Source organism: Rhinolophus hipposideros (assembly GCF_964194185.1).
Source record: "Rhinolophus hipposideros genome assembly, chromosome: 6".
Taxonomy (NCBI): Eukaryota; Metazoa; Chordata; class Mammalia; order Chiroptera; family Rhinolophidae; genus Rhinolophus; species Rhinolophus hipposideros.
The window spans coordinates 66,990,943-67,014,368 of NC_138052.1; the positions used below are offsets into that span (position 1 = coordinate 66,990,943).

Here is a 23,426-nt window from a genome sequence, read left to right on the forward strand (position 1 = left end):
TGTACATATATATACATATATACACGTATATATGTGTATGTGTATACATGTATACATGTATATATGTGTATATATATATATATGTATACACACACATATGCACACACATATTGCCTTGTTCTCTTTTAAATTGTTTAAGGACACAAAACAATCTTGTTATAATAATCAGTAAAGTGACCTACTTCTGCTTCTGTCTTCTGTGATCTTTAATTAACAGCTAATTCTAATTTTTCTGTCTTTCGAGATGCTCTTTCCAAAATGCAAACATGTTATTACCCCCTGCTTAAAATCCTTCAGTGACTCTCCTTTACCTTCCAAATGCTTTAAAAAGGCATACACAGCCTTTCATATGATGTTCCCGTCCCAAAATGCACCCTGTGCTTTAGCCACGAGAACTACTCCCGAACCTGGAAGAGCCTTTCATGAAAGTTGGCCATTGTTCCTACTATTTCCTAGGCCAAGCAGTACACTGTTCCTCATCCTTCAAGATGCAATTCAGGTGCCAGAGAGTCGTCCCTAACAAGGCAAGCGCGACCGACCCATTCTCCTTTACAGCGTGTCCTCATTGTACTTACTACACTCTGCTTTGTAAGTTAGTGATTTGTCCATCTCCCTTATTACACTCTGAACATGTGGGAGGCAAAGATTTGGCTCTTTATTTTTATATTACCGGGACACTCAATAAGAGTCATAAACGCAATGAATGTCTTCCTCCTGGAGGGTGCCCAGACAGTCCCAAAGCATTATCGTTTCTCCAAATTTGAGCACAGCATCCATTACACCACAATTACATCACAACCAACTGGAGAAGAACCTGTTTTAAAAGTATAGATTGGAAGGTCCCACTTCCAGTAGTTTTAATTCAAATGGGTCCAAAAATCAGGACTTTAAAAATAATTCTGATGATTAGTCAGTCTTAGAATCTATTTTTCTACACTACGACCAGAAAACTTTCTATGTAAATGGCCCGATTGTAAATGTTTTCAACTTTGTGAGCCACAAGGTCTTTATCACTCAACTACTCAAGTCTGCTCTTACAGCTCAAAAGTAGACTTCGGTAATAGGCAAATGAATGTGTGTAGTTGTGTTCCAATAAAACTTTATTTTACAAAAACAGGCAGTGGTCCAGACTGAGCCTGTGAGCTGCAGTTTTCCAGCCCCCCATCCATAGCAACAATCTTATAATTAATCACATTCTACTTTATGATATCAGTAATATTAATGTTAATTAAATAATTAACATTTTATAATTTTCTTCAGTTCTGTCCTTTGTTGAGGGGATATATGCCTACAAATAGAAAGACTGTGTTTTGTTTTGTTTTTTGCTGTGCTTTATCAATAAAACTTGCCTAAGATCTTAAACATTGTAACAGAAATACAAAAAATAACGTAATCAATATAATAGTTATAAGTACTCGTATAGGTATTAACTTTCAATTTAAAAATAATCTTTAATTAGACACATTTCAAATTCAAAAGCAAAGAGAAATACTGATTTACCTATGGATTTTTTTACACTGAGAAGATAATCTTCTCTCATTTCATCAGATAATGCAAGTATGCTGCCAGTCAGGACTTTCAGATGTTGGGGAATTAAGTTTAATACATGTTCTAGCCAAGAATCTTCCATCGGGGCTATGTGGTCCGTATCAATTCCATGGTGAATATAATAGTAATATCGCTATTTAAAGGAGACCAAGACATGTAGATGGGTTTAGCATTATAATTAAAAAAATGTGTTTATCAAACATAAAACTACTGAGCAACCTTAACATTTTAGGAGAACAAAGTATTTAAAGTCATAAAAAAGTATGTTGTAAATTCATGTAGGTATTATTTGAAATCTCCTATATTAAAAAATATATACATGATATTTCATGAAAATTAAAGCTCTTATCTTAGTTCATAATATCACTGTAAACCATCAAGTTATATTATCAAATACATCATGTACTGAACAAAGCCCATGCAGAAGTAGAGTTTAGTGTTTTATAAATGGGTGAAAATTTGGTATGTTAGTTTTTGCTCTTTTATTATTGATAATCAGAAGTAGATCTTAAAAGCTGCAGGTGAATCAATATCTCTACACATTCGTCTCAGAAATATCATACAGCAGGGTTCCAGAAATTTCCAACTGATCTATTAATATTCCATACTATAATTTTGCAGCTGCTTTTAAAAGTGTGCATAAAATATTCATTTTGAGACATGACAGTATTTCTTTAATAATGGATACTTAACTTCAATATATTTTCTCAAGTTTTAATGTCACTTATTAGAAAAATATTTAAATGCCAAAATACTTTCAAATTAGCAATGTTAAAGTCTTTGATGTGTATAATTTTTTAAATTCTGTATTTGAAATACTTGAAGAATTTCAATTTCTAAAGTAAGTTAATATTCTTTATAAAATGTACATTATATAATTAATTTCTCATAGAAGAAGAAAGACATGTAAAAGCTACACAGGACTGAGGCTAGCTAGCTTTAACAAAGGGAGCAAGTAAACTGAAGATTCTTTGTTGTCTTACGTGGCAAGGGAAAGAACGATTTTTTCCATTAATCCAACAGAGAAATCTTATGGAACTCCTTATCTACTCTTATGTCCACAGAATTTCACAAGGGAGGAATACAGAATAATCTCAAAAGTATTAAAGTATCTTCAATTATTTCCTTTATTTCCAATTATACAGATGAAAGAAATAGCCTGTTACCAAGATGTCTTTCTCTATTGCAGAAGTGGTCAGTTTTGGAAATGTGCTTTCATCAGGAGTAGCTGACTCTGAAACAGCATCTTGTTGCCTAAAAAAATGACAAACACACTATTTAAATGCATATAAAAGGCAGTTAATTAGTATTACATCAATAGACATAAAGAGATCAGGACTGTTTTCTATTAAATCATAAGGAAAAAATGAATTGCTGAATATTTTATAAATAGAATATACATTTGTTTGGTACCATATTCCTCTTAAGATATCTTCTCCTTATTCATAGAGAGACAGTTATATTGGAAATGTTTTGCAAAATCTAATTCAGAGGCCACATCCTTCTTTATGGGCTTTACCCATTGTTTTTCTTTACTTAAAAATCAAGTTCTTTTCTCTGAAAAGTTATATGAGTGTTCTTGCATTATTCGTAAACTATGCATGGTTATTTATTAATTTGGGGTTTAAAAGAGTACTGAAAGACAAGACTTGAAATGTAGTTTTGCAGAAGACACAAATGTAGTTTTGCAGAAGACACTTTTTAAAAAAGTTTATTGGGGTGACAATAGTTAGTAAAGTTACATAGGTTTCAGGTGTACAATTCTGTAATATACCATCTATAAATCACATTATGTGTTCACCACCCAAAGTCAGTTCTCATTCAATCACCATATATTTGATCTCATTTACCTTCATCTACCATCTCCCTTCCCCCCTTACCCTCTGCTAACCACTAAACTATTGTCTGTGTCTATGAGTTTTGTTTCTTTATGCGTCTGTCTTGTTCCTTTGTTGTTTTCAGTTTTATATCTCACGTATCAGTGAAATCATATGGTTCTCGACTTTTTCTAACTTATTTCACTTAGTATAATAATCTCAAGATCCATCCACACCGTCTCAAATGGTACTATTTCATCTTTTCTCATGGCAGAATAGTATTCCATTGTATATCTATACCACATCTTCTTTATCCAATCATCTATTGAAGGACACTGGTTGTTTCCATGTCTTGGCCACCATAAATAAAGCTGCAATGAACATCAGAGCAGATAATATCTTTACAAATAAATGTCTTCAGATTGTTTTGGGTAGATACCCAGGAGATGGATTGCTGGGTCATACGGTAATTCTATTGTTAATTTTTTGGGGAACCTCCACATTGCCTTCCATAGCAGCTGATCCAATCTGCATTCCCACCAACAGTGTATGAGGGTTCCTTTTTCTCCACAGCCTCTCCAACACTTGCTATTATTTGTCTTGTTAATGACAGCCATTGTAACTGGTGTGAGGTGATATATCATTGTGGTTTTATTTGTATTTCTCTGATGATTAGTGATGTTGAGCATCTTTTCATATGTCAGTTGGCCATCTGTATGTCATCTTTGGAGAAATGTCTATTGAAGTTCTCTCCCCTTTTTTTGATTGGATTGTTTGTTTTTTGTTGTTGAGTTGTATGAGTTCTTTATATATTTTGGATATTAGCCCTTTATCAGAGGTGTTGTTTCCAAAAATCTTCTCTCATTCAGTTGGTTACCTCTTTATTTTGCCCATGCATTCTTTTGCTGTGCAGAAGCTTTTTAGTTTGATATAATCCCATTCATTTATTTTAGCTTTTATTTCCCTGGCCTTTGAGGTCAAATTCATAAAATCCTCTTTGAACCCAAGGCCCATAAGTTTAGTACCTATGTTTTTTTCCATGCAGACACATTTTTTTAAAAGACCATTTCTCTGATTTCCAGAGACATAAAGTACAAGTTAACAATGAGTGATATAAAAACTCATGTACTCCTTTGTATTTATTACTGGCTGTGTTCATATAATACTAGAATGTTTATAGCTACAATTCAATTCAAAATCTATACTAAATATGAGCCACACTTTGTGACTTCTCCTGGGGCTCCATTTGTGTGGAAAGGCATAATCCACATCTCCAGGAACAATAAAAAGTTCTGGGATAGCTTTAACCTTTTTATCATTGAATGCATCATGCTCTGGACCCCAGCTTCATCTGGAATGGATACAGGTCAGTGATGCTGTATAATAAAATATTCCTTCCCATAACGGTCATACATACCTTAATAAAGTTGGGTAAAAATAATACATATCCCAAAAATGTTTAATATTTTTCAGTCTAATGTTTTCCAGATATTCAGGGGGGAAAATTACTATTATCTTTTAATTCTGTAGCCAGACTAGTCATTAATTCAAGAGAAAGGACAAAAAATCAATTTTTACAGAGTTAAAATTTTTCAGTTTATCCCGCATAGATTCTCATTGAAAGAACTACTAAGGAATGAGCCTTGGAGAAACAAAAAACACAAAAAAGTAAAGAAAGAAAGAACCGACATGTGAACAGTGGAATGTAAAGGTAATATCCTAAGAAATCAGAAAACATGCTAGTAAATCTAAGTAAGTGTTAAAAAAAAAGTATAGAGAATTTAAGGATTTGGTAGATGTAAAATACTATAGAAATATTGTAGAAATAAAATAAACAATAATCATATGGAAATGCAAAGGAAAATTCAGAGCTAAGTTAAAGCATTCCAAGGTCTATTTGTGCTGTTAGAAACAGATAAAATGGGGGGAAAACAGATAAAATGAATTTTAAACTTTAAAAAATAAATTACAATATGTGGTTTTAGATGTTAGGGTAACCACTAAAAAAATAGAAATATATTTGATAGCTTTTAAGCCAATAGAGATAAAGGGAGAAGAGAGAAAATCCAATTCAATAGAAAGCAGAAAAAAAGAAGCAAAGATAACATGTAAATATAAAACACAAAATAATTTGGTATAAGTTAAGCCCACACATATAAGAAGTACCAATAACTATACACTGTAAAATAGCATTAAATACACTACTGAGGTACAAAACTCTAAGATTAAATTTCAACAAGCCCATCCTGTTTACGAAAGATATAACTTAAAAAAAGGACATAAAATGGTTAAAAAGAGACTTATGTTTCTTGCAACACAGCAGCAAAAATAATCTGAAAAATGTCCCAGTTCCATTTCATAAATACTGGATAATATGTCACGAAGTTCCTTTTAAATGCACAGTGAGCTCAAAAGAAAGAAAGGCAATGTGGGGGCCAGATGGGGGGGACAGAATGGAATGGAGAGGCAAAGCAATGGCAAAATCCAGAGGCCACTGGCTGCCCTTGTGGAGTTGGGGCCTTGAATTTTAATTCCGTATGGGTACGGAGATGATTGCGTAGTCTTGAGTGAAATGGGGAACTCAAACCAAGACCCCTGTGTGAAGCTTAAACCCAAGATGGGCTCTGCCTTCAACCAGAGGAGGACCAGTAGTTACAGACATGGGAAGTTGTGTAAAGAAAGATCATCTGTCTTAGCCAGGACAGTGTGTTGAGAAAATGTTATTCATAAAAATGTGTCACCAGAGGCCTACCACCCCATGGTTTTGAGGGTTGATTTGACACTATTTGAGAGACTTGAGAGTACTTAATCGGAGAAAGTGACATAGTGGGTCAGGCTGGTAGTATCCTAGAGGCGTCTGGCAAAGCAAACTCCAAACCACTCTACAGAGGCACATGCTCATAATCCAGCTGCACGGGACCCCCACAAAACCCCATTCCCTTTGTAAGCACATAGTACTCGCTGTTCTCCCTTCAAGACAGTCTCCCAGCCAGTAAAGTGCCACATGGGGAACAGTAAAACAGGGTTCTGTGGGTGAGTTACTTTGCAATGTGTCATGAAACTCTCCTGGTTCACAAATGGCGTGCGCACCTTGAGTCATAATGAAAAAAAAAGCGGGTACTGAGCGACTAGCAGGAAGATGAGAGGAAGCAAGCATAGAGGAACTAGTGACGCACATCTGCAGTGCTCTTCATAAACGGATCTAACACTCAGACCAGGCAAGCCCAGGCCCCGCTCACACTGCTGATCACTTCACACCAATTCCTTCCTGTTCTACACGAGGAGACTCACAACACAAGGAAGTCACCACATCACCGGAGCTAATGAGACGGGGAGAATAAAACTGCCTTAAACCTCCCACCAGCTGCCATGGCTAACACCAGACTCCTAGACATTTTCCTCTCTTAGCCAACATCAAGTATTAACATTGGTCTCTTTTTAGCCCATGATATTTAAAAAAAGGACATGCTTATAGGGTGCAGCTCAATCTTTCATTGTTTATACCCTGACCTCCTTCCAATGAGGCTTTGGGGCGTCCTTAGAAATGCACAGAATTCTTATATTTTTAGATAAAAAGTTCCCAGGGGCTCTGACTAGGATAATACACACTGGTTAGCTTACAGAACTTACATAATGACGTTAACAAGAGTGCTTCTAAAGTTTTCTCGTTCTTTATGTGGAGATTTGCTCTTTGATTTGGAAGTAGATGGTCCAGCATGACTATCATCAACTTGGTCTAATAGTTTGCCCTTTTTTCTAAGGTGTTCCATGTATTCAGCTGAATTTTTAAAAAAGGACAAGTTAGTCATCCAAAAAGTAAGCTAAAACACTTAAGTAGTTAAAATAAAATACTAAGGCACTTTTCGAGAAAAAACTACATGCTTTAAGTTCTCAAGTAACCGTAAGTACAATTGTTTTTCACTCTCAGGAAACTACTCTTGTTTTGTTATCATAATAGAAACCACTGACTATTTCAAGAATACTCAATTAATTTATTTTATATTTTGAATAATATCTAATAAACTCAATTATTCAATTATATTTTCATTGAACCCTCTTAAAATGAACACAATTAAAATTATGATAAAAACAGAACACAAAAGTATTTCAGAACATTTAAAGAACCATGATGACAAAAATGTTAATATTCAATGTAATCAATCTGATGAGTCAAAATAATAAAAAAATATTAAAATGACTAATTTGGAAATAATGTTTACATCCTATTAAACTCCCACTTAGAAAAAATTCTTACTCTTTGATACAGAAGCAAAGTCTGACTACATTAAATCAAAATTTTATTATAAACATTCCAACTCACAGAACATCAGCTTTTATGACATTTGTAATAGCTCAAAATAGCTAAGAACTGGAATCAATTATTTTCTGAGGGAAAACATTTAGGATAAATTTTTCTACTTGATATACAGGTCATTTCAGTTTTACAGTTTCACTACTCTATTAGCTAAATGTCATATGATTTTATTACTCTAGAAAATTTTCTTAGTTCTAAGTTTGAATATTAAAGTTCTTACCATATGATTGTTCGTTTTTAACACTAAACTGTTCTGGAATATCATCATCCTGCTTTATACTCAAATGGAATGATGGAGCTGCCTGCTGCCACTGGGGCTTTGTACTCACCTGAAATATGAAATTGAAATAGCATTAATAAAACAAGATCAGGGGAAGAAAAACACATTTTTCATGAAATTCATGAGTATTTATAAACACAGACATTTTTCCAGGAAACCAAAACATCTGGAAAAAAGGCACAAACACTCAAAGGCAAATCTCATTCAAGCCTGGGAATGGTCTTGGTGTGTGACATTTGGAAGACATTACCAACGGCCCTGCTCCTGGTTTGATGTGGGCGCCTGTTACCTAACACTGGAGAGTTCATTCCAGAGAGCATACTCACACCCAGATATTGGTAAGTGTTTTTTAGGCTTTTCATTTTAATGAGGCACTCTCTTTCGGGTCCAATGCTAATGAGTTTCACTACATTCCACCTCCAAAAGGTCGTCCTGTTCTCATGACTTTAAGCGTCTCTAGATTACTCTGGAAACTCACAAATATATTCCACTGTTTAAGGCAGGGGTAACAAATTCTTATACTTCCATGATTTGGGCAGGTATCCTAAAAGAGGGAGGAAGGCTAGTGAAGATATCTAATTGGCACTCAGCTTCAGTGCTAGGCAACAGTAGAGGGTGGCAGGGACTGTGGCAGACTGGAGAACACCTCGGTCTTTCAAAAGGCAACAACTCAAGCCAATTATTGCAATACCAGAGCAAAGACCCACTGTTACTGGAATCTATGGTCCTTCGGTAAACCCAGATGGAAAGATTTTAAAGTAATATGTACCTATTTTTTAACACTGACAATTGAGTTCCTGTCTTTCTTTCAGATGCAAACTAACTTGATAGCCCACACTTATATTGGCAGGTCCTTCTTCCTGGTTTTACTCTCCCCAACCCCTTATTCCTGTTTCCAAATAAACTATCTGTTGCACAAAAGTCCTTGTTTCAGGCTCTTCTTTAACAGGAAAATAGACTAAGACAATTTATAAATTAATGCTTTTCCATCAATCCATCTGCCTTTCCATCCTTCCACTCTCATCTTATTCCATAAAGGATATAAGATTTGTGGGAGTGCCATGAGTGAGATTTGCACCAAGGGTGAGAATTAGGTCACCAGTTCACAGAGGCTGGCAGCCACCAGTGCTGGGTTACCTTGGTTTTAACAAGGATCACCTCCAGAAGCATGAAGGTCTGTCATGAAAATCACTCTGCATCTTAACTACTGCCAGAAAATTTTATCCAAGTCTCAACCTCAATATTCAAATGAAAGTTCTTAAAAACAAAAAAATCAATAGATTTTTATAAAAATCTCTTAAAAACCTCCCCTAAATCTCAAAGAATGCTGAAAAACGTAAGATACTGCCAAATATGAACATAAAACCAGGTTTAAATCAGCCAACAAAAGCATTTTAGATGATTATATGCCACCAACAGGAAACTCAGCCACTGAATATTATTAATAAATACGGAAATTTAAAGTAAGTTTACATTTCTAAACCTAAATACTAATAAGACAAAACAAACTAAAAGCAATTTTTACTTTTTTCAGTTTTAAAATGTGTTAAGTTTTTAAAGAGAAAATATCTATTCCATCTCATGTTTGTCTTTTAGACTAGAAAATTTAAGATAGATTTTGGAGAACTAGGGAAAACATGCTATCGTTCAACTCCCCAGAACTTGTCAGGATAATCAGGTTATCAATAAAAGCATATTTTCAATTAAAATATGTATCTTAAAATGTTCTATACAATTCATCTAAGAATATTAATTCAAGTTTCTAAGTGAAAAATGTCCTTCATTTTAAATTATCAGGAATATTTTCTATACAAAGCTACACAAACTCAATTGTATAGTTTGTTCTCAGCTACTAAAATATCTTTCAAAAAATAATGCTTTGTCAAATATATGGTGATAAGGAGAACTGACTCTGGGTGGTGAACACACAATGGGATTTATAGACAATGTAATACAGAATTGTACACCTGAAATCTATGTAAATTTACTAACAATTGTCACCCCAATAAATTTAATAAAAAAAAAAAACATTAGAAGCATTGAGAAAAAAAAAAAAAGAGATAAAACTTTCATGTGGAAGACACTCTTCCTGACCTGTTGGAAAAGAACTTTCTTATCACCAGAGACTGGGAGTAGACACTGAAAATAATCTTTACAAGTAAAATTTGTTAAAAAAAAAAAAATAATAATAATAATAATAAAATAAAAAAAATAATAAAATAATGCTTTGGATGAAACTAAGTGAAATAAGACAAACATAAAAGGACAAATATTATATGATCCCATTTAAAAAGGAATAAGGAACCTAAAGTAGTCAAATACACAGAGACAGAAAGTAGAATGGTGGTTGTCATGAGCTGCAGGGAGAAGGAATGGGGAGTTAGTGTTTAATGGATAAAGCTTCAGTTTGGGAAAATGAAAAGAATTCTGAAGATGGATGATGGTGATGGTTGCACAACAATGTAAATGTAATTAATGCCAGTGAACTACGTACAGTTCAACTGAAAATGGTTAAAATTGTAAATTTTAGTTATGCATATTTTACCACAATTGAAAAAAAAGTAACATTCGCCTTGAACCTCCACTTAAGCTCAACTTCCAGGAGTCACAAGATCAAGCTCAATGGCACTGAACTCAACATAATTACTAGATGGTAAAATTTATTACAATAAAGTATATCTTACCCAGCACTTATCAACTGAAAATGTCTATTAACTGCCTCTTTCACAGGACAATGATAATTTATATTCATAACAATAAAAAAAGAATGGCAAGATCTGAGGAATCTTCTGTGGCAGCATTTCATTGTTGACATTTCTCAAAGATCATCAAATCAACTCTGCTCATATTCAAACTCAGAAACTGAGACTCAGGAGTGACCCTTCTTAGATCAGAGTCATTAGTGGCAAAGCTGTAACATGAGGCTTCATTTCCTAACTCCAACACTCAATATATACTTTCTACTAGTCCATTTTAGAAATTCTTTTAGCCAGAATATTCAAATATTCTTTACATAACTAGGAAATTATAACTTACAGTTACTTTATTAAGATAGTTGTTTTTCCTAATATGTGCATCTCAGAATTTCTCCATCAGAAAATAATCAAATGGAGCACAAAATTCAAAATCAGAAATTTAGTTACTTACAAGTTTAGAAACTAATAAACATTTTCAAAAGGGCAAAAAGTCAATGACAGCATCTAGGTAAGTTACCGAAGCCAACTGTGGTAAAACTCTTCCTGGGGTCTTGGATTTTTCTTTGCTGGCTGATTTGTCCTGCATGAAAAATATGAAAGAAAAAAGAAATGTTTACTCTGTTAATGCTAAAACTGAATCTCTCAACCAAATTTTACAGAGCGTCTACTCTAAAGCACATACTATCCAAAATATTTAGACATACTCTACTACTTTTTAAATTCTCAACGTTTGCCTTAGACTTGCTTCCTTTATACCAAGCGAAGAAAGAAAAATGGTACCCAACAATACTAATCAGAAAGTTTTAAAAAGTGTGCAAAGCCTTTTACTGATTACATCATCTTCTGGGAGTTTATCAGTAGTGTCCAGGGCTTACTCAGCTCCACCTCCCTTCTCTGTCACTAAAATATCATTTTTGTCCTATTGACTCTATTCCCTAAGCTGACAATGTATTCAGGATAACAAACCCTCGAGTTGCCCTAAGTAACATTTGTACTTTTTAGCAACAACTTGTAGAGAAAAGTTCTATCTCCTTAGAGCACAAGATGACGCCATAGAAGAAGTTTCATCTGGGTTAAGAGCAAGCGCTGCTAGTAATGATACTTCAATCTATAAAGCAGATAGTCTCAGTTGCACTTGTTGCCAATTGTCAATTTATTGCCCCTCAGCTCCAAATCTACCCTTTTGCCTTCCTTTGTGATTCCAGAACAGAACCCTACGACATTTCTCCTTTGCCAACCAGCACTAATATTATGAAGACTGCTAAAAGAACAGTGTAAGTGCAAGAGACTTTTCTTCCTGGTTTCAGTTCCTTTTCTCTTTGCTCCATGGTGTGGCCGCCAGACATAACCATCCTTGCCTATGGGCCCCTTCCCAGCCTGTAATGTGTGGCTGGGCCTGTGGCAGACACTTTCTTGCAAGTTTCATTCACATCTCTTAGGGCAGCTTTCCAGCAAATTTTCCTTACATCACAGAGGAGACTTCTTTTCAAAAATTTCAGCATGCAAGCAGATGGTTTTCTCGCTTCCCAGCCCAAGCTTGCAAGACCTCAGTGAATGTCTTTGCTGCTCAATGGGGCCATAGCTCCGCCCTCTCCAAGAAGTCTTATAGGAGCTTTGGGGAAGGGATGGCTCTTCCAAGTTTCTTCCTTGAGCAGTCTCCCTTAAACCTGGTGAGAGTGGCTGCTCCTATGTGTGCTAGTCATGTATTCTTTAAAGCTATATTGTTCAAAACAGCATACCTGTAGCTACTGACTGCTTGCAATGTGGCTCATCTGAAGTGAGATGTGTTTAAGTGTAAAACATATACAGATTTTTAAGATTTGGTACAAAACATAAAGTGTGTAAATTATACCTTGTCAATAATTCTTGATATTGATTATGTTTGATATTGATTACTTTATGTGCTGTGTATTGTTTTAAGAAATTTATATAAATTATCTCATTTAATTATCTTTAAAACTCTATGAGGTAAGCAGCGTTGTAGCATTTTTGTGCTTACTGTATAGATGAGAACTTCGTATATGATGTGGTTTTTGCCCCTACAAAGCGCACAGTCCAGTTAATATTAAAAACTGTGTGCTTCCATCCAGGACAGGAGGTGGTGTGCAGCAGAGTAATTGAAAAGAGAAAGGATGGAAACTAAGCCTTGAAGCACATTTGGATTTTACATAGAACAGCAACAAGCTTACTGAAGACAGAGAAAGCATGATGAGGACTCCAGAGGAAACAGTGTGCCTCATCCATCATTCCCTCATGCCTGCCACTGCTAGTGAGGAGGCCTGGTGTTCCGCAGCACAGCTGCAAGGTGGAGGAGGGCAACCTGGCCCATATCAGACTTCACATAAGCAAGGGGTAACTTTTGTTGGGTTAAATCTCTGAGATTTGGGGGTCTGCCTGTTGTGTCACCTAGTAATAATTACTCTTACTAACAGAGTCATCAATATGCCCCTCAGTAGCTCCCTGTTAAAATCTGACACTTTCTTCAAGACCAATATCAAAAAAGTTTAGATTTTCTTTCTTAACTACAATTGCATAACAACTGAAGTGCATAACACTGCTTTGGTAACTTTCTTACGGTTTAAATTCCGTCTGGAATGTAATGTGTGTGTGTGTGTGTGTGTGTGTGTGTGTGTGTGTACTAATCCTGCTCTCCTAGCCCCCCAACCCTGCTCCATCTCAGTCTACTGAATCAGTCATATAGAGCTGGATAAACTTGACTTTAAAATAACTTTTTCTTAGAAAAATTACAAATTGGTTAACCAAGCCCTTAAGAGAAGAAAGAATTGCAATGAGCTTCAGACAGTACTTCGGAAAGTACAAAGAGCAGATTAAGTAGACGTTTCATACGTATCCAGTGCCATACCACAAATGGTTCTGTTTTTACAATTCCCACAGGATGTGAAGGAAAACATGAGCACAACATTTTCAAGCTAAAAGGTGCAACAGGGATTCTCAGAGTGGAAGGCTTCCCTTTGGAGAGAATAGGAGTGTGGCAAAGGCCTGAAAAGAGTGCAGCTGTGGATGACAGGGAATAAAGGTTCTGGGATTTTCATACCAGGATACAGAGGCCATTCAAATGAGGTCTATTGGATTGGAGCCACAACAGATGTACAAGACACTTTGTTCAACACCAGTCGCCTACACAACCCCCCCCCCCACACACACACACACACCTGACTTCTTCAGGTCTCGACCCCGCCCATTCTGCATGCTGAGCTCTCACACCCAGTCTCATCAGCACCCTGGGTGGAGAAGGATGATGAGGGCCTTAATGTTCCTTTCTTATACTGTAGTGCAGAAGATACACTTCATAGAAGGTTTTACAAACAATGGTTCTCTGGCCAACAAAGAAGAGCAGCCATGCATAAACCAGAATGCCATCTAGCTAAGTAATACTGTTCTTCAATAAAACCAGAGGGATGGATTTTAAGTAATAGCTACATATTTTTTAATGCTGACAAACAATTCTATTTTAGTCTGTATTTTATTTTCAGATGATAACTTAGGCATAGGCTATCTTTCTCTCTGCTTTGGAACTCTTATAAGGCTGGCCCTAAGGAAATATCATTGACTTTTTTTTTTTTTTATCACACAAATCTTGCGACTCACATCCTTTCCCACCCTCTGGCCTCACCTCTGATTCTACACATGGCTGCAGTAAACAGTTCTGCTGGATTCAATTCATGTAGGAATGAGTGTTTCACCTCAGGGTAATGTCTTTTGCTTTCTGTGGTAGGGCTTCTCCAATGCCATGGGACTCTCAGGGTAACCCCTTTGGCATACACACACATGCACAGCCAGAGTGGGTGGGAGTCAACATCCTCTGGAGCAACTTCCACCAATGTGGGATGAGAGCTGATGGATAAATGCTACCCCCAATCATCCTCAAATGGACAGTTCCAGAAAGATTTTATAAGCTGCTCAGAAGGTCATGGCAGGATCACCCCAGTTGCCTAATGTGACAACCAACTTGGTAATACATTCTCATATTGGTTCTCCTTCTTCCTAGTTTTACTCCCCAATCCCTTACTCCTGCTTCCTGGGGTCACCTCCCAAATAAAGTATACACAAATTCCTTTTATCAGGCCCTCCTTTCACTTAAAAACAAGCTAAAACAACTTAAAAATCAGTCATCTTCCATCCTTCTGTCTGCCCTTCCATTCTTCCAGTTTCATCTTGCTTCATAAAGGATTTACGACTCATGGGAGTGCTATGTGCACAAAGGGTGAGAATCAGTCCCCAGCTCACAGAGGCTGGGAGCCAACAAGGCTGGGTCACCTTCATTTCAACTATAGGGATCACTTCCAGAAGCATGAAGGTCTGTAATGAAAATCACTCTAAGTCTTAAATACCACGGGAAAATTGTAATCAAATGCTAACCTAATATTCAAATGAAATTTATTTTATTCAGTAGATTTTTTAATATCTCAAAAATATAATTTATCTTAAAAGACATAAAACCCAAAGTACACAGATGAAAATTTGCAAAATATAGTCAAATATAAACACACTATAAGGTTTAAATCAGCCAACAAAAGCATTTTACATAATTATATGCCTCACTGGTTAGAAAAAATTATTCGTCTCAGCTACTGATCATTTATCCAGCTAGTAAACTTAAATTTATTTGCTATTTCTATACCTATATATTAGTAAAATTAAAAAAAAAAAACTAACAGTAATTTTTTTTCACTTTTAAAATTTGTTGTTTTTAAGGAGAAAATAACAACATCTATTTTATTTCAGGTCTTTGTCTTTTAAAAACTAGAAAACTTAAAATAGATATTTGCAGAACTAAAAAATGGTGCTATCACTTTATTTTACAGAACATGGTATGATAAGCTTGGCATTACCGATACAAATGGGTTCACAATTAAAACATGTACTTTGAAATGTTTAAGATCATCTAAAATATTTTATTCAATTTTTTTTAAGCTGAAAGAATCTTTCATTTCAAATTATTAAGAATCTTCTCTGTATAAAACAATGCAGATTCCATTTTATAGCTCATTCTGAGCTTTTAAAATATTCTTCAAAACAAATGTTTGCATTGAATTTCCACTAAAATTCAACTTTGAGAAATCACAAGTGTGTAATTCAAGGCATTAAACTCAACATAATTATTAGATAGTAAATTTTATTGCAGTAAATCTAAATTGTCTAACACTTTATTAACTAAAAATGTCTTCTAACTACATCTTCTACAGGACAACAATAATTTAAAGTCAAAAATAATGAAAAGGCTGTAGCACAGCATTTTACTGCTGGAAGAGGCATCTCCTCAGAGATCATGAAACCAACACTTCTCATTCTCAAACTCAGAAACTAGGGCTCAGAGAAGTGACTACCCAATAGTCACAGAGCAGTTAGTGACAAAGCTGTAACTCATGTTGTTTCCTGATTCCAACACGGCTTCTGCTAGACCATCTTCACAATTCATTTATTCAGAATTCTCAAATATTCTGTACATACTAGGCAATTATAGCTTATATTTCCTTTATTAAGATAGTTATTTTTTCCTAAGATACTAGTATGTACCTCATAGATGTTCTCTGTCAGAAAAGAATTAAATGGAGCACAGAATTTAAAATCAGAAATTCAGTAACTTATTTGCAAGTTTGAAAACCAGTAAACATTATTATAAAAGCAATAAAGTATGATGATATATTGGTAAATTACCGTAGACAACTGTGGTAAAAATCTTACTGGTAACTTGGATTTTTTTTTGCCGGCAGATTTATCCTGCATGAAAAATATAAAAAACAAAACTGTTCACTCTGTTAATGCTAAAATTGATTCATGCAACCAAATTTTACAGGGTGTCTAATATAAAGTAAAACGCATATCATTCAAAATATTCTAAAATGTTTTACGGATGGTATGATACTTTTGTACAGAAAATCATAAGGAATCCACGAAAACTATTAGAGCTAATGAATGAGTTCAGAAAGGTTGCAGGATTCAAGATCAATACACAAAAATTAATTGTACTTCTAGACAACTAGCAATGATTAATTCAAAATCGAAATTAAGAAACAAATCCATTGACAATAGCATCAAAAAGAATAAAATACTTAGGAATAAATGTAACAAAAGACACGCAAGACTTGTTCAATGAAAGCTATAAAACATTATTGAGATAAACTAAAGACCTTAATACCTGGAAAGATCCTATGCTCATGGATCAGAAGACTAACATTTTTAAAATTCAATACTCCCTCCATAATCTATGGATTCAACACATTCACTATCAAAATTCCAACTGCTTTTTTTTGTAGAAATTGACAAGTTGATTATAAAATTCACGTGGAAATGTAAGGTACCCAGAACAGCCAATCTTGAAAAAGAACAAAGTTGGTAGACTCACACTTTCAGATTTCATAACTTACTAAAAGCTACAATAATGAGGACTGCACAAGAATAAACATATAGACCAAAGAAATAGAATGGGCAATTGATTTTTGAGCAGGGTGCCAAGACAATTCAGTCAGATCTTCTGGGGAATTTATTTAAATCTAATTAGCATCCAAAGTTTACTCAGCCGCACCTTCCTTCTCCATGGCTAAAACATTTTTTCTTTTTTCCAGAGTTCTCCACTTCCTAAAGTGACAATGTATTCAGGTTAGTGCATCCTCAAGTTATTATAAGTAACATTTGTACTTTATTTATTTATTTGTTTATTTTATTTTATTTTTTAAAAGATTTCATTGGGGAAGGGGAACAGGACTTTATTGGGGAACAGTGTGTACTTCCAGGACTTTCTTCCAAGTCAAGTTATTGTCCTTTCAATCTTAGTTGTGGAGGGTGCCGTTCAGCTTCAAGTGGTTGTCCTTTCAGTCTTAGTTGTGGAGGGTGCAGCTCAGCTCCAGGGCCAGTTGCCATTTCTAGTTGGGGGGGTGGGCAGCTCACCATCCCTTGCGGGAGTTGAACTGGCAACCTTGTGGTTAAGAGCCTGCGCTCCAACCAACTGAGCCATCTGGGAGGCAGCTCAGCTCAAGGTGCCATGTTCAATCTTAGTTGCAGGGGGCAGAGCCCACCATCCCTTGCAGGACTTGAGGAATTGAACTGGCAACCATGTGGTTGAGAGCCCATGGCCCATGTGGGAATCGAACCAGCAGCCTTCGAAGTTAGGAGCATGGAGCTTTAACCACCTGAGCCACTTTAGCAGTAACTTTCAGAGAAGAATACCTCTACCTTCTTCACAATAGAGAATAGTTCTATGGTAGGAATTACATCTAGATAAAAAGAAGCACTGTTAAGAATGATTCTTTGATTTATAAAACAGATAATATGAGTTGTGTTTTGGCCAGTTATCAATTTCTTGCATCTCATTATCAAATCTATGCTTTTTGTCCTCCTTTGTGATTCTTGAGCAAGACTATAAATATTTCTCCAGCTGGCACAATATTTATAGAGGGTTCAAAAGAGACAGTATAAGAGAAAGGACATTTGTCTCCTGGTTCCAGTGCTTTTTCTTGTTGCTCCCATGGTGTGGCTGCTAAGCAGTGAGTATCCTTGCTGGTGGGCATATTCCCAGCCTGTGGTGTGTGACTGACCCAGTGGCAGACACCCTCCAGCAGGTCTCACTGTTATCTGTAAGGACAGCTTTTCGGCAAGTTTCCCTTGCACCGCACAGGAAAACCTCCTTTCAAACTTTTCAGCATGCAAGCAGGTGGTTTTCTCACTTCCCACATTAACACTGAACACACTGATTTGCATAACTGTATAGTGCTCTACTGTATAAATATAATGCAATTTATTCATTCTACTCTCTTGTGAATGAACATTGAGTTTATTTCCAATGTTTCTCTGTTACAAAAGATGTTTCAATAAACATCTTTTGGCATATATTTTAGTATACACACAATTCTTGTATCTCACGCACACCAATATAGTGTGAATATAATATACATATATAATATTATATATATATTACACATGTGTATGTGCATACCTGTTTTTGTCCCTTTATTTAATTCCATTCGTAAATTTGTCTATCTGTAAACAAATTGTTTCATATTGCCTATATTACTATGACTTCATAATAGGTCATAAAATCTGGAAAGCAATTCTCTCACTTTACTATTCTTAAAAATTGTACACAATCTTGACCTTTTCTCTACCATGTGAATTTCAGGATGCAAATTGCATGCAAGGGTTTGGAACTGTGATAGAAACATTTGAATTTCTAGAATAATTTGGAGAAAACTGACATTATAATAAAATTGACTCATTTCCTATATGAATACATTTCTTTATTCAGATTCTGGAAGTATATCCCTTAAAAACACTTTATAATAGTCTTCATATGTGTCTTATACATATTTTGTTAGACTGTTTTCAAGTATAAAGATTTTGGATGGAAAAATCTATGATAGGATCCAAACAACTGACTTAAAGATTTTTTAATTCCAACGGACTTGTAAACAGGGTAACGTCTGTGAACATTGCATCTACTTATAATAATTTCTCTGATGTTTCTTCTTTGTTTGCCCCAATCAGATATCCATGTTTTTCTTCCTGCTCTGTGACTGGAAGGCTGAATTCTGTGGATGGGCATCATTTGAGCTCCTGAAGGAGAATAAACCATAAGAGGCACTAGTAGGAGACCAGAGAACAGGAGGAGAGGGAGTTCAGGATATTTCTTTCCTAGTACTCCCTATTTCCCATCTTTCTGGTAGTAGCTGAATTCCTCCAGAGCTCAGCCTCTGCCACAAAGCTACCATGTTTCCCCAAGAATAAGACCTAGCTAGACAATCAGCTCTAATGTGTCTTTTGGAGCAAAAATTAATAAAAGACCTGGTCTTATATTATGTAACATAATATAAGAACTGGTCTTATAGTAAAATAAGACCAGGTCTTATACTAATTTTTGTTCCAAAAGACGCATTAGAGTTGATTGTCTGGCTAGGTTTTATTTTCAGGGAAACACGGTACCATTGCAAGCAACACACTTCTGAAAATTGTAGGTGTTCAGTTCTTTTGACCTGCCCGTCCAAGGAATGGCAATGGCTTCCCATTACTATTAATTCTTACATAAGGAGTCATCCCTGTTGGTTCCTTCCTTAACCTTGCCCACACCTCTGCAAATGGTCTCTTTACAAGCTTTCTTCAGTCAAATCCTTTTGAGAATACCATCTGTTTTGTTTGGATTCTGACTAATATAATTTTACATTACCAAAATTAAAATTGCTAAAGAGTCTAGGTCTTCCTTAAGTAGTCTGATTTTGCAGTTATTCTTTATTTTGCTGATTTTCAACTACTTGTCTATTGGAAGGAATGTTATAAACCTCATAGAATCCAAATTTAACCATTCTGATCAAATTACCAGAATCTATGAAGGTATCTTCAACTAAAACCCAAAATGCCTTATTTTATGTTTCAACTAATTTTAACAATGAAATGAGCAGTTGTAAAAGACTTATATTTATCTTACATATCTAACTTAAGAACTCAGACTGATATTTCTGAAAAATGTCATGTCACTCTCAACCTTGCACTAATGAGATGAATATGTTAAAAACTCCTTCAGCAAATATAATTTTACCACTTGCTTACTTTTTAAAACTAAATGAATACATAAGTAAATGTCACATAAAAATGACATTTCCAAAAGTTTAATCTATTCCATTTGTTTTAGGTCAAAATATAAATACTTTCATCTTTCAAAAGGAAAACTACACTTGAAATTAGCATAAATGAAAGCATCAAGAGTTTTAAAATTACAGATCAACCAAAGCAGTGAGAGAGGGACCTCTACTGTTTAAAAATAGTATGCAGAAAATGAAAATATCCTAGATGGACTCATGCCCATTCTTTCAAGATCTCACTGCTTTTTTAATACTATAGGGTTGTGTTTTTTTGATTGGGGAGGAGTGGGAAGGGATGACAGGTGTAATTTATAAACATCACTTTTATTAAGATAAAGCACAACTTAAAACTTAATTGCCAATAGGTTTATAGAGGATATTTTTGGTCAATTAGAAGCATTGCGAAATAACTATTCACAAATATGGTAAACTGGTAATGTAAATTTCAACAATGTACAATATGATTTAAGATCAGGCCAAAGACTGAAATAGGTATCAAGCAAGGAAGTTGCTTACTGTATATTGATGGAGACGAAGACAAAATTTTTAAAAAGGATTTTGATTACACCACATATAAAAAATCAGCAGTCTATTAATCTAATTGCTCAGTTTTTTTAGTAACCTGTATCTCAATTTTTTGTGTTTTATTTGTTCATTTTTTTTACTACTAATTATTAATGAAATGGTAAGTGAATTTGTTTCTTGGTTCTCAACTTATTACACATTTCAATAAAACGCTGAAACCAAATTTTCTTGATTATTTAGGCATTAACCACTTATTTGATTAATTAATAAATTAGGGATTTGATATTTTCTGTTATTAACTACAACCCAACGGATAGGGGAATAAATCACCTTTTAAAATCATTTCCCAATAAACTCTAACACTACAAAAAATTATGAAGTATTGAAAAGAAAATAATTATAGTGTGGTATCAAAACAAAGAAGTTAAGCAAAATTTGCAGGCTTAAAAAGCAACTGTTTTCTATTAGTACCAGGATTATTAAGGGGACTTGTTCATATTCATCTGGAGAGCTAGAGTTGTTTTCCAGCTAGCGAGAATAACGCCAGGCTTCCCATTTTGTTCTGGCATTAAAAAGTTTGGCTATTGTTCTGCATTTCTTTTGTTTACAGTGCTCTTAAGTTCAATAAAAAAAATAGATCTGAAGAGTAGCTATGGCAACATTCATCTTTTATTATGTGCTAATGGGATATTGTCTTAAGAAGAAATTCCATTTACCACTTACCAAACCCTGTCACATATGGTATGGCATGGCATGGTGTGGCATCGGATCTTATTTGAACTTCACAACAATCTTAAAAAGGAGGAAACATTGTTCTGATTTTCCCTCTGCATAAAAGGGAGAGAAGGCTTAGAAAGACGAAGTGATTTGTCCAAAGTTGAACAGCCAGGAAGGGGCTTGGATTCCACCCCACGGCCCAAACCCACTGTAACTCCTCACCGAGCTTCCTCCCACCCAAACCCACCCACAGGAGCACACTGGGGGCACTCTGGGGCTGCAGCTGAAACTGCTGGCACACTGCTCCACTGGTATGTTTGGTTGTTATGACAACATCAAGAACGAACGGTTGGTAAGGACACATATTAAGTTTTCACGGAAAGCCCTCAGAATCCTAGATCGTAACTTGGGTAAGGAAGCTGTACTTTGCGGGGTCACAACTGGGGAGTCTGGAAGACCCCGGCTTAAATCACTTTTGAAATGCGAGGGACGCCTGGCGACTGGACTAGCCTGGCGAGGAGCGGTCCTCTCACCTGCTCGCTGCTCATGACTGCGGACGCGCTGGCCGCACCCTGCGGCTCTGGGGTCGCAGCTGCCGGGTGGCCCCGGACCCCCTCCAACCAGAGATGAGCGGCCCCCTCTCCCGCCTGCAGTCTCTGCTCTCTCGGCGCTGGGGCTCACCAGCGTCTGGGCCGCGTTCGCTGCTAAGCAACAGGCCCGCACAGGCGCCGTTTCCGGTCATCTAATGCTTCCAGCACAGCCCCCAGAAACTGGCAGTGCGTCCTGTAGGCGGCGCTTCCCAGGATGCTGGTTGGCCTCTCCACGCAGTTTTGAGATAGGGACACGCTAGGGACGGGTATTTGAGTCTTACTGACATGTAAATGACATTGAAATCGATGAGTGCAGATGAGATGGCTCAGGGCATGTGTATAACAAGGACAGAAGAAAATCTAGTATTAAAATAATATTTAAGAGTTGGACAGAAGGGGACTCTGCAAAGAGAACTGAAAAGTGGCTAGGGATAATTGGGGACAAAGTACAGTAAATATTTAATGTAGTTCTTGAAAAATGTAGCTTTAAGCAAAACTGTATAAAACGAAAAAAATTTTGCCATAGGGTAATTGAAGTTTCTATGGTATATTTCTGGTCACAAAAATACCACCAAACTTCGGAATAAAAACCCAAAACATTTCTAATATTAAACATTAAAACAACTGTGAGTTATATATACATTTAAGAAATATTCATAAAGACAAGTAAGATAATTTTGCAACCTACTTATTCGATTTCAGGGTCACAGGTGCCTGGAGCCTCTCTGGCAGCTCAGGGCACAAAGCAAGAACCCATCCTGGACAGGACGCCCTTCCACGGCAGGGTCACTGACACCCACACCCACACCCACACCCACTCGTACTGGGACAATGTAGACATGCCTCTTCACCTCACGTGCACATCTTTGGGATGTGGGAGGAAGCTGGAGACCCTGGAGAAAACCCATACAAACATGGGAAGAACGTGCAAACTCGACACAGACAGTGGCCCCAGAAGGAATCCATATCATTTCTTGTCAACATTATAATGAGATGATGTTGAGCGAAGTGACGTTATTCGAGGAACTGCTGTGTAGACTCATAGAAACCAAATAAAACAGTATTTCAAGAAGGAGAATATTATCAACAGTGTTAAAAGCTTCCGAAGGTAAGTAATCTAAGGATTTTAAAGTATCCATTGGAGAGAGCAGCAAAGAAGTCATTGGTGAACGTGACAAAGGGATTTCAGAACAGTAAGGTAAGAGGATGTGGGCCCAGGTACCAGAGGTTGGATAATGAAAGGGAGGGAGACTGCCAGTATAGACAAATCTTCAAAAAGTTTGTGTTATGAACAAGAGAGAGACAGTGGGGACTGAGGGCTGTTGTGGGGACAAGGACCTTATTATTT

General features: G+C 36.0%; 1 protein-coding gene across 1 annotated transcript in view; it reads right to left on the reverse strand.

The window, feature by feature from the left end:
* The window catches only part of DNAH7 (dynein axonemal heavy chain 7), a 208,981-nt gene extending 186,774 nt beyond the window's left edge, over positions 1-22,207 (reverse strand). Inside the window, 7 exon segments of the mRNA XM_081050696.1 lie at positions 1,501-1,681; positions 2,715-2,802; positions 6,996-7,143; positions 7,901-8,009; positions 11,174-11,236; positions 16,336-16,398; positions 22,022-22,207. Coding sequence (XP_080906822.1) covers positions 1,501-1,681; positions 2,715-2,802; positions 6,996-7,143; positions 7,901-8,009; positions 11,174-11,236; positions 16,336-16,398; positions 22,022-22,036 — 667 coding nt within the window. The 5' untranslated portion in view covers positions 22,037-22,207.
* Between the last annotated feature and the right edge of the window lie 1,219 nt (positions 22,208-23,426).